At 43.0% G+C, this 12092-nt stretch overlaps 1 protein-coding gene across 4 annotated transcripts in view; it reads left to right on the top strand.

The window, feature by feature from the left end:
- The first annotated feature begins 241 nt into the window (after positions 1 to 241).
- Positions 242 to 12092, top strand: part of LOC125713457 (protocadherin-1-like) — a 41906-nt gene continuing 30055 nt past the window's right edge. For all 4 annotated transcript variants that reach the window (XM_048984600.1, XM_048984599.1, XM_048984601.1 and 1 more), the window contains exons 1-3: positions 242 to 744; positions 2670 to 3486; positions 3866 to 6058. In XM_048984600.1, coding sequence (XP_048840557.1) covers positions 2692 to 3486; positions 3866 to 6058 — 2988 coding nt within the window. In that variant the 5' untranslated portion in view covers positions 242 to 744; positions 2670 to 2691. The remainder of the gene's footprint in view (positions 745 to 2669; positions 3487 to 3865; positions 6059 to 12092) is intronic.

Genomic DNA, 12092 nt, shown 5'->3' with positions numbered 1-12092 from the left:
ATCTGTATATATGGCACAGTACCATGCATTGGATACAACTGACAGGGGCGACAGAAAAAGACATTTAATGACAAGTGCTCGTGTGTTGTAACCCTTAAAATAACAGGGTAAATGGCGGGGAATCCGCAGCGGCACCGGGCGTCCCGCTCCACCTCCTTCCCCACTGCGTGCAATTGAGGAGGGGCTGGAACGGAGGCAGCGCCGAGCCAAGGCAGCTTTCTCACCCACTTGCGCTGTACAGCGGCGCTAGGCTGGCCTCAGTGCGAGCGGTGGCGAGACGCCGCTGAACAGCGGAACGAAGGATGAGTATATGCAGATGGACCTGTGTGCTTGTGGGGCTGATGAACGCAGCCCGGCGTGCCTGCGGGTTTCATTTGTAACGCTTAGAATCTTTTAGCGCGGTGCATTTTAACGGCGGCGCAGTATCGTTCCTTTGCACAGATGCAAAGCGGCGGACAGTATAACGGTCCATGGTAGGTGGCTCTGTGGGTCCCAAAAGTAATCAGGAAAAAACGCACACCTATATGATTACTGATAGTTTCGCTAATTATATGAATTAACGTGGAGCCCCCAATGGTTTCGTGTGGATTTTCAGGAAAAGGATTGTGTCTTTTCATCTTTTTCTCTAAATAACCGTGGGACTTTTGGAATAAAGTAAGAATATTTAGAAGCGAAAGGGAGTCGCATCCACCGTCATCACAGAATCAAAACTGGCGATTTCAAGAGGAGTTCTGTTCATCGGAGGTATATTAATTCTATAAGCGTAATAAGTAATTACTGTGTGCGCAGCTGTTATTCGCTATAGATTTATTGTCTTTTACATTTAAATGTTTTTGTTTTCGTTAAATGTAGGGAAAGTTGTGCATTTCTAAATCTGCTACCCATGATATGCAACATTGTTACTGTCCATTACGTGTTATTTATGTTTCTAAATTTAATGACAACAGGCAGTAGGCTACAGTAAAACAACACACTAACTAAATAAGTCACTACCATCTCGTGTCGCACTTCAACTGGTGAAGCGTTTATGGTGCAGTGTTGCCTTACATTTGAATTTTTATAATTTTGCCAGATGTGAAATGTCTTGCTTTCACACCATTATCGATCCGTCTAGAGCAGCGCATCCAGGTATTGGTTGCAGTTCTGTATCCACTTATCACATTAAGTGCAGTTCCGTCTGGCAGCAGCAATCACGCTGCAACCCCGTAGCGAGTTTCCCGGAGGAGACCATTACATAGTTACTGAACCCGATTTTATGCAGTATGGGTTTTGCAAACAATCTAGATATCATGTACTCTAATCTTTTCGTTTGTAAAATATTTACAAACAAATGACGCTATAATGGCAGCACATCGATGTGCTAAAACGTAAAAGCGGGATTTTAATCTACATGATGCTAATTAAACAGCTCTACTGGTTCCTACAGGTGCATTTTGAATCACGGGAGTACAATGCTAGGGTCTCTTGAAGCACTACTTTTTTTAATGAATGTGGTCAAAATTGGTCTGATTGAAGGGCTGCTGCTCTGTGCAAGACAATGAAATTGATGTGTAGCACTATGATGTAATAATCAAACACCAGCAGTAATTGATGAGATTGTTTGATCGACAGATTCCAGTGCACCTGTTTTAAAGCAGGACCATATGATTGCAGGAAGCTGACGTGACTGGACCAAAGTCACGTGATCACTCTCCGCGATGCCAATTGCTTACAATTCCACAAAACCTATGCATTAATTAAAAACCGATCATAAACATCTTTCAGCTGTTATTAGTCATTCCTAATCCTGCTGTTGGTCACTCTACAACCCAGCTGTTATCTGTCACTCATTTCTTCAGTCATATCTTGCTGTGTGTGTACTTCAATGAGCTCAGGCTGCCTGTTTATAAAGTTTTCTCAGTGTGAGCTCAGATTGTATACAGAACTGCTCTCACAATGAGTTCAGAATCAATGTATGTAATGCTTGTTCTGAAATTCTGCAGATAGTATTTCCTGCTCCTAAGTGGTTATTGCTGCTAATATAATCTTGTATATGTTTTTTGGTGTGTGTGTGTGTGTGTCATTTTGGTACTCATTTTTACGCATGGAGAATGTGTTTGATTTCATTCTGTGTTAATTCACATGACATATAACGCTGCACACAGTTCTGCAATATATTGACCTAAAACAAGGAACAGCTTTTTTGAAAAATAAAAATAATCACTATTAACATCGCATTTACAAGATGGCTGCACCAGTGCAGTTGTGAGACCTTGAATCACTGTTGGTTGCCAATGGATGGTTATATATAAATCAGTTCCAAAGTCTTTATATTTAAGTTAATATGACTAATGTGTTTACTACAATTTTATATCCCCTGACTACATCATAAAATTGTTCATACATTGTTTTTATTGAGTGTAAATAAAGTCTGTTTCTCTTGATTTGTCGTTGCTTTGTTGGTGGGGAAAGGGTTAGATTTGCAATTGCTGAAAATGTGAGTGTTTTCTGAAGTCAGAGTGTGTTTGTGTTGTTTTTAAATCAAGATAATCATGTGATTTTGCGTTTTGTGTAATGAAGGGATTTCAGTGGTGTATGAAAGATTATTATACAGGCAAAGCATTACCTGAAGCTTGCATGGTGTTTGTTGCTGTTAAGTTGGTTTTCCTGTCCTCTTTCTTCACTCACAGCAGTGTATCTGGTCAGTCAGTGATGGGCATGCCCAGGAGAGCCCTGCTGTGCGTCCTGCTGCTGGCTATCCATCGCAGGGCAGCAGGGGGCGTTCTCTACCGGGCACTGGAAGAACAACCACCTAACACTCTGATTGGCAGCCTGGCTGCTGACCAGGGACTTCCCGACTCTGGTCACTTGTACAAGCTGGAAATAGGCACCCCTTACCTGCGAGTGGATGGTAAAACAGGAGACATCTTTACCACAGAGGTTCCCATTGACAGGGAGAACCTGAAAGACTGCCGAAATTCGCACAGGGGAGAACCATGCTTTCTGGAGTTTGAGGTGTCCATTACTGATTTAAATCAAAATCTCAGCCCCCGTTTGATTGAGGGGAGGATTGAGGTCCAAGACATTAATGACAACACTCCACAATTCCCATCACCCATCCTTACCCTCTACGTTCCAGAGAGCACACATCAGGGGACACTGTTTTCCATCCCCCTAGCTAACGACAGGGACTCAGGGCGGAACGGGGTGGTAGATTATGCCCTAACTGCAGGACCGGACGCGGCTGCCATCTTCAACCTGCAGGTAGCTGAGGACCGAGGAGAAAAGCTCCCGCAGTTGATAGTGCTGGGTAACCTCGATCGTGAGCAGAAGGACTCGTATGACCTCAGCATCAAAGTGGTGGATGGTGGGATTCCTCCGCGTTACAGCAGTGCCTTGTTGCGAGTGATTGTCACCGATGCCAACGATAACACTCCCAGGTTTGAGAAATCAATGTATGAAGCAGACCTGTTTGAAAACAGCCCCATGGGACAATCTGTGCTGCAGGTAATACCCACATCCTGGTCACTCAGTCACTTGCAGAGTAATATCATTGATCTAGGTCTATCATAAACACTATTCTAATGTAAGTTGTCATCATATTTACTCTTTTATAGGTCTGTAATATCAAAGAACCAGTATAGGTCTTGAATAACTTTATTCATCATAATTGTTTGTACCATATCATTTATGCCGGTCTAGGATATGCATGACATTAATGTTCCAGTTCAGTAATACTGCTGTCAGACCTCTTTATGAATTACATGCCTCATGACATGCTCTTACTGTAAAGCTGCTCTTCCTTAAATAATGCATTTTTGCAGCTGAAGAAGCTACTGGACTGTTCAGTGATATTTAACATTTTCCCCGGTCTTTTTGCTTACAGGTCAAAGCCACTGACTCTGATATTGGGCTCAATGGGGAGATTGAGTACACTTTGCATCAGGTTACAGATCCGGTTCAGAAGCTGCTGAGAATTGACCACTCTACTGGTATCATCTATGTGAAAGGACTTGTGGACCGGGAAGAAGTTAGTGGTTTAAAGTTTTACGTGGTTGCACGGGACAAAGGATCGACCCCTAAAAGTTCCAAGGTCTACGTTTCAATCAATGTGAAGGACCAGAATGACAATGCGCCCATGGTTGAGATACGTGGGATTGGGTTGGTAACCCATCAGGATGGGATAGCGAACATTTCAGAGGATATGCCAATTGGGACGGCAGTGGCATTAGTCCAGGTATCAGATAGAGATGAGGGAGAGAATGCGGTGGTCACCTGTGTGGTGGCTGGAGATGTTCCATTCCAGCTGCGGCCAGCTAGTGACTCCCCCAACGACAACAAGAGGAAGTACTTTCTGCAGACAACAACCCCTCTAGACTATGAGAGAGTCAAAGACTATGAAGTTGAGGTTGTGGCTGTTGACTCGGGCAACCCAGCTCTCTCTAGCACAAACTCTCTGAAAGTTCAGGTCCAAGATGTCAACGATAATTCCCCTATCTTTTCCCCTGCCCTACTGGAGGTTGATTTTGCAGAAGAGAACCAGCTAGGCGACAAGGTTCTGGATGTAGTGGCCACAGATGCCGACAGCGGCACAAATTCAGAGCTTATCTACAGCATCATCTCAGACTCATCTACAAAAGGACTGTTTGAGATTAACCCTGTCACTGGTGAAGTCCGGGCACGAAGTCAGCTGGACCGAGAACACAGAGACCGCTATGAATTTCATGTGACTGCTTCTGACAAGGGTATCCCCAGCCACCGTGGAACAGCTGTGGTTGTGGTCAGGGTGCTGGACCGGAATGACAATGACCCCAAGTTCATGCTGAGTGGCTACAGCTTCTCAGTTCTGGAGAACATGCCTAAACTCAGTCCCGTTGGCATGGTGACAGTCATTGATGCAGACACAGGACAGAATGCACAGGTACACCTGTCTGTAGAACCAGACAATGGGAAATTTGTCATCCAAAATGGTACTGGCACAATTCTCTCCAGTATGTCACTCGATCGAGAAAAAGAGAGCACGTACACTTTCCGCCTGAAAGCAGTGGACAATGGTGACCCACCAAGATCATCCTATGTGGGTGTTACTATTAATGTCCTTGACGAAAATGACAATGCTCCCTACGTCACTAAACCTTCAAATGCTTCCTACAAATGCCTTTCCCCATCAACCAGTCCCGAAAGCAGAGTGGAAAAAGTAGAGGCCGAAGACATAGATGCTGGGCCCAATGCGGAGCTCGTTTTTAGTATTTCGGGGGGAAACCCCCATAATCTTTTCCGCATCTCCACAACAGATGGGGAGATAACCCTTGCTAAGGAGCTAGCACCTAGGCACAGTGGGCTTCATCGGTTGGTGGTGAAGGTCAGTGACAAAGGCAAACCCCCGCGGCAAGCAGTGTCCCTGGTGCACATATATGTGAATGAGACCCTCAACAACATCACCTTACTAGAGTCACTAGTAGGACACAGCCTTAACACTCCACTTGACCTTGACATTGCTGGAGACCCAGAGTACAGCCACGCTTCCCAGCACAGCAACATTTTGTATGGTAGTATAGCCGGCATCGCCGGAGTCATCGTCGTAATCATAGTGGTGGTGGTCATCCAGCATAAATTGCAGAAGGAGACTAAAAGTGGCTACCAGGCCGGTAAGAAGGAGACGAAGGATCTATATGCTCCTAAGCAGGGCCCCAAGAGCAGCAAAGGCAAAAAGTGGAAGAAAGGTAAAGCTCCCAAGCCAGCCAAACCTTTAGAAGAAGATGAAGAAGTGGAGCAGGCCAGTCTTCAAAAGAGTCTAAATTTCAGTCATGACAGGATCAATGACAGCCCCAGGATCCACCTGCCTCTGAACTACTCTCCGGGAAGTCCAGACCTGGGCCGCCACTACCGATCCAACTCTCCCCTCCCCTCAATCCAGCTCCAGCCCCAGTCCCCCTCAGCGTCTAACAAACACCAGGTGGTGCAGGATCTCCCAGTGGCAAACTCATTTGTGGGAGCGGGAGATGACAACTCAACCGGCTCTGACCAGTATTCAGATTACAGCTACAAAACAAACCCCACAAAGTACAACCATAAACAGGTAAGAGGGAATTTCCCAAGTTTCCTATGAATTTTATCGTTAAAAATGTCTACCACCTGTGCTAATACTGTAGAACAGAAATACGCTAGAGGTACAGCATAGGGCTAGATGAAAATTATGTTTATGTTCAAGCTAGTAAGAACCTTCTAGGTGTCATCTGGGAATAAGTAGCCATGAGAATGATGAAAGACAGAAGTGTCTCTATGTTTGAGAAGTGTTGATAGTAAATATAAGTGTTTTCTTGGTACGCGTTTCTCACGTGTGTGTGTGTATATATACATTTCTCGCATGTGCAGAAGAAACCAGCATAATCTGATGAATTTATAACTTCATCAGTATGCAATTTCTACACTTTTATTGTTATTTTGAGCAAACTCGCGCACAGTATTTTGATAGTTCCACTTCTGCGTCAAATTTACATCGATCTTCCATAATTGCTTTTCGAGAAGAGAGTCGCCGGGAGTCTGTCCCAGAAAGCGCAGGAAATGAAGCCGCGGGATGACTTTGCATTGCAGGACACGTACTCACTCTTTGGATAATGTAGAGACCCCATTTGATCAGCTCAAATGATTCTGGACTGAGGGTTGGGCCCTGAGTACCCAGAAGGTACTCCATGAGACCCAGGGCCAGGGATCACTACCCACAGATCCACCTGGCTACTATCTACCAATTTTTCCTTCCCATCCCGACCTCCATCCCCAGGAGCATTGGAAAGCTGACAGTCATCCCTTTAATTCACATTCCAACCAGGCTGATACACATTTCAGTGTATTTTAAATTTCATAACTCACATGGCATCACGAAAGTGAGCCAAGCCACGTTTATTCTCCCTCACCAAATGAACCAGTGAATGTGGCCAAGTAGGACACAGTGGCAAATTTATGCCGTCACCCAGCAGTCAGTTTGTCTGCAAACCCGAGGACGCCGCACCTGTTGAAAAACCCAGCTCAGATCGCAAGCCGATTCCAACCCTTTCCAGAGGACACTGTGAAAGAGTTAAAGCGGAAGGCCATTTAACATTTCAATTTACAGGTAATGCAAAAGTGAACTGTTTTCATTATTTAAAATAATTGGAAAAATACATAAAAACTACTGGAATGAAAAAAAAATGCAGTTGTTTTTGTTCAAGATTGAATAATTGAAGCTGATTTGATCAGAAAGCCATGGACAAATGCTGGAGTGGACAGTGCAGTGAGGAGTGATTTTATTTTTGGTTTATTATGGTTTATTTTTTAAAGGATTATTATTGAAGTTATGGATTGGAGCATGTGTGTGGGAGCCGGGGGTGGGGGGTTGTCGTCCATTCACAAGGTCTAGGAGTGTGAGCCAGCTGACCTTAAGGCATTTAACACATCTGACCCTTGTTTTCCTGTAGTATGTGTGTATATATATATACCTAGATGGGAAGCAGAGTGTCTTAGTTCCACCAATCAATCACTGTTTTGCTGCCTTTGCTGGTTTGCCCACCAAAGCTAATTTCTGCTCTGGCCTTTTTAATTTTCGCTGTACTGTTTAACCCTCAGGCAGCCTGAAAAAGGGAAACATTCATAATATAGTCTGGATCCATTTACCCTACTTCTGTTTGTCACATGGTTCCGTCTGCGAGCCAAGCAGACTTTCCCACGGAGGGCTTAAGAAACGTCTCACATAAGCAGCACAGTGCTTATTGATATCTGCTGTTACCATACTAATTGGCTGCTAGGTCAAAGAGCGGGGGGGGGGGGGGGGGGACACAATTTACTGTACAGATGGTGTTCGGTTTTTTCGGTGAGTTGGATTTTGGGAAGAGTTCGATGCTTTGGGGAGGGTTTTGTGTATTTTACACATTTTTTCTCACATTGAAGAATAAAGACAAAAACAAACCTGTTAATGTGCTTTTTGATTTAAAGTGAAATATATCTGAGGATTTTTTTTTTTTAAAACTTGCGATGAACGCGAACCCACTTTAGTATGAAGATGCAATTGGAGTGGATCTAATGTGCTCTTCTGTAGAATTAACATGTATATGACAAGGCTGAGCAAAACCATGTGACATTGAAAGTAGGGGTAATGCACCCAAAACTTTATCACTGTCAATCTGGCCCTCTTTACGGGGTAGAGCAGAGGGAGGGAAAATGGGGGCCTGGGGGGCATGAAGGAAAACAAAATCTATAAATAAAAATAGGCTGAATGCAGTGAAATAGCTCAGAAAAAAAAAAACACGTTTTCTCATAAATGACTATGGAAGCATCAATCTGCTGGGATTACTGTTGCAAACCAGTGAGGTCGCTTAAGTCCCTGCACGCAGTGCGCTACAGACCTGCGTTACAAACCTTCACCTTCTGCGAACGTTCATTGTCTTTAGCTGCAGAATGAAAAACTAGGTAATTAGCCTGACATCCCTTAGAACCTCTTAGAATTTAGCAATGGGGGGGGGGTGGGTAATTAGATTGGGGGATAAATTGTGCACTAAATATTTAGAGGGTTGAAGACCAGCCTAATACGTACGGTCACACACACACACAAGTTGACTGGAGTTGCAGCATTTGGTTCTCAGTTTTCTGCCATTTTCTTACACCGTCTTCTCCGTCAGTTAGACTGGGATCCAGACTTGGGTCTACTTTGCTATAATATTGCCCGGAAAGCTTGGGAGTCCTCCAGTGTCATTATGCAGCTGGTGATATTCATTTTTTTTAAGGACTCATCCCCCGTTAAGGGTCTGTCTGGACTTTGTCTGCCCTTCTGTGACCCGAAGCCATATATTTCCATCACTCAGTCAGTGGGAAGTACAATGCTATAATAGGAATGGCTTTCCCAATAACACTGGCTAGTGTAGTAATCCTTCATTCCCATGTTCGCTCCATCCGTACATCTATTTTTAATAAGAGCTGACCCAGTTACGCTGACGGTGATCCTGAGTCTATCCCATGTGTAAGGTAGGACATTCCTTGCATAGGTAACACAGAATATTCGCAAACTCACGCACTAATTTAGAATCTCCCGAACTGTACTTATTTGAATTTGGGTACAAATGGTGCTACTCACAGGAAACCCAGGTAAATGTGGATGAACATCAGTACGGAACACAATCAATAAGGAAGCAGCAGCACTGCCTGGAGAAGCTCTGCGTTGTGAAAAATGATGCACATCTTTCTATAACACACTAGGAGACTGGAACTCTGTAAAGTAAGGGTCCCAAGAAGGAGGAATGCATTGTATCCAAGAGCATTTAACTGTATGGTCACAACAGTAATATTTGATAGCTATAGAAAAAAATATTGTGTAAGAGGAAGTGTAAGTATCCTTTGATTAGTGTGAATTAGGGTTAGGGTTATGGATGTGATTGCAGTGTAATCCAATCAAGATATTCTCATGGGTGCACGTGTTTGGTTTTGGAAATATGGTTATAATGTAATCCACCGACAACATTTTCACACACTTGTATGGGGTCGGGGGTTTGGTCTTCGTTCATGTAGTTGAAGGTAGATGTTTGTTTGAGTGCAGGTGTTATAGAAATGTTGCACCACTTCACATTTATATAATTAAAGTTGTGCTGGGACATGCCAGTGCTACCTACCAGTGCTGCCAAAAAAAGAACCTAATTTCTGTGTGACACAAATCATGAATTGATTTATGTGTCATTTTAAACCAAAGATCTGCTATTGCATCTTTGACTAAAAGCTGAGAACATTTCCACCCATTCTTCCTCTTCCCAATCATTTATCCAGTACAGTGTCACAGGGACCGTTCTTCCATACTGGGCAGTACCAAGCAGGGAAACACTCTGAATGCCAGTCCATCACAGGGCACACGCACACACACGCACAGTTACACTCTGTGCCCTTTACACTGGAGAGTCATATAGCCTGAGATTGACGTATTGCACTCTACTCTTACAATATCTAGGGTTTGCCTTTTACTGCTTATCAGAGAAGCCATCATGCAAATATGGACACATTTATGTAAATCTTTTTTTTTTTAAATCCTTTGCTAAACAGGGTACGGTTTTTTTTTCTGTTCCTCTCTAGTCTGTTGCCATAGCACTGGTCTGTTGCTAGGGGTGTGCACTGATGTGTTTCCCATAGACATGTGCTAGTCTGTTGCTAAGCATTTACACTCATCTGTTGCTAAGGATTTGTGCTGGTCTGTTGCTAAAGCCATATGCACTGGTCTGTAACTAAACACATGCGTTCATTTTTTTGCTAAAGACATAGACTGGTCTATCGCTAATGAAATGTGCTCTAGGCTGTCGCTAAGCATATGCACAGGTTCTCCAGATATACAATAGACTGTTGCTAGGCAAATTATCTTTGTAATAAATTCTAAAGGCATTTAGTGGAGACGCAGATTAATTGAAGAACAAGCTGAAGGATAGCAAATGATCCACAACCATAACCATTCATGTGTGTAAAGAACACAAGTACTGCAGAGCATCGCAGACTGTTTTTGGGTCAGTCTGTTTCTTTTCTGTCATGAGCAGATCTGCTTCTGTTTCTTGGGGCAAATTATGAACTCCTGTATAATGGACATTTCTGGCTATTGACATTCTTTCATACCTTTATTGTACATGGGAATAAAATACGGAGACAACTGCTTAAGTATATATGACTATTTTTTAAATGTATCACAAATGTACATATTTTTTCTTAGTATAAATTACTCCATGAATGCAGTTAATAGGTCAGAAAAATCATATCAGAACGTTCATTGCATTGCACTTGTTACGATAAATTTGAGGACGATTGTTTAGTCGTGAAATTCTCAAAATTCGAGTCTCTGATTGTTGAAAAATGATTTATTTGTGTGTCATTATGCCCCATTATCTCAGAGATGCGTCACTCCCATATCAGACTCAGTGTAACAGAATGAAGTCTAATGAAGACTGACTGGAGAATCATCAGACTTACAGGCTGGTAAAGTCAGACTAACAGACTAGTGAATCACACTGACAGCCTAGTAAAGTCAGACTTACAGGCTGGTAAAGTCAGGCTTACGGGAAGCTTAAGTCAGGTTCATAGACTGGAGAATCAATCGACAATCAGGCTTATGTTACTTTGTTATACTAATATTGCAGATGGTAAACAGAGCTTAAAGTGAACAATGTCAGAAATTCTATTATCTGGGAAAGTTCAAATAGGAGCAGAGATTGAGGCAAAATTATTTATGTTCTTGCTTGTTTTGTTCTTGGCAAATACGCATGGACTATTTTCTGCCTATGGGACATATTTAGTCTGATCCTAACCTTATAAATCCCATGTGATCAAACAGTAGCTACTTTAAGTCAATGCTATTGCCTTCATCTCTATACCTTCAAAGGCACCTGTATGGATTTTGAAGCGCAACTGAAACATTTTAATATTATTAGCTTTGACTGATTGTGAGTACACCTTTCCCATTTACATAAGTCATGTTGGGGTCATGAATGTGGTCTGGAGTGGGGATCTGATTTGAATTTCATTTTATGCAGTTTAAGTGCTTTGTTATAGTCCATTTAGAGTTATGCAAAAGATAGATGGAGAGGTGGGGTGGGATGGATGAGGAATGTTTTATCGGTCGTTGATGTTCAGGCTTAATTATTGCCCTGTGCCTGTAATAGACTTTTCTTGGCTGAGTGTTGAGGATAGAAGCCAAGCTCGGAAGACAATTAATTGCTCGATTCTTTCCACTGTTCGTATCTTTTCCCTGTTTTACTTTGAAACTTTGGCCAGGATGAAGATAAGACCTGTTCTTTTCCCCCAGATTCCACTGCTTAAGACAGCCTTTGAAGACATTTCAGACAGCCGGCATTCCACTACAGCAAACGAAGTGTGCCGCTTTGCTTTCTGCCGAACAGCAGTGCGTGGTCTGTGCTCTGCTACAAGGCACAACATGCTAAGTAAAATAAACTGCTATAGCCGCCAAAATAATTTCCCCAAAGGGCTAAACAAAGAAGCAACTGTCAAAGAATTTACTCACAAGTAGCCAGGCTCGAAAGACAAAATAAGAACGTAAAAGAAAATTCAGCTGCATTGGGGAGATTAACTCTGGATTCCACACTCAACCTAAACATTTCCCG

This window comes from Brienomyrus brachyistius, chromosome 18 (genome assembly GCF_023856365.1).
Source record: "Brienomyrus brachyistius isolate T26 chromosome 18, BBRACH_0.4, whole genome shotgun sequence".
Lineage (NCBI taxonomy): Eukaryota > Metazoa > Chordata > Actinopteri > Osteoglossiformes > Mormyridae > Brienomyrus > Brienomyrus brachyistius.
Note: the sequence above shows the minus strand (reverse complement) of the source record. Positions and strands in the feature narration are given on the sequence as shown.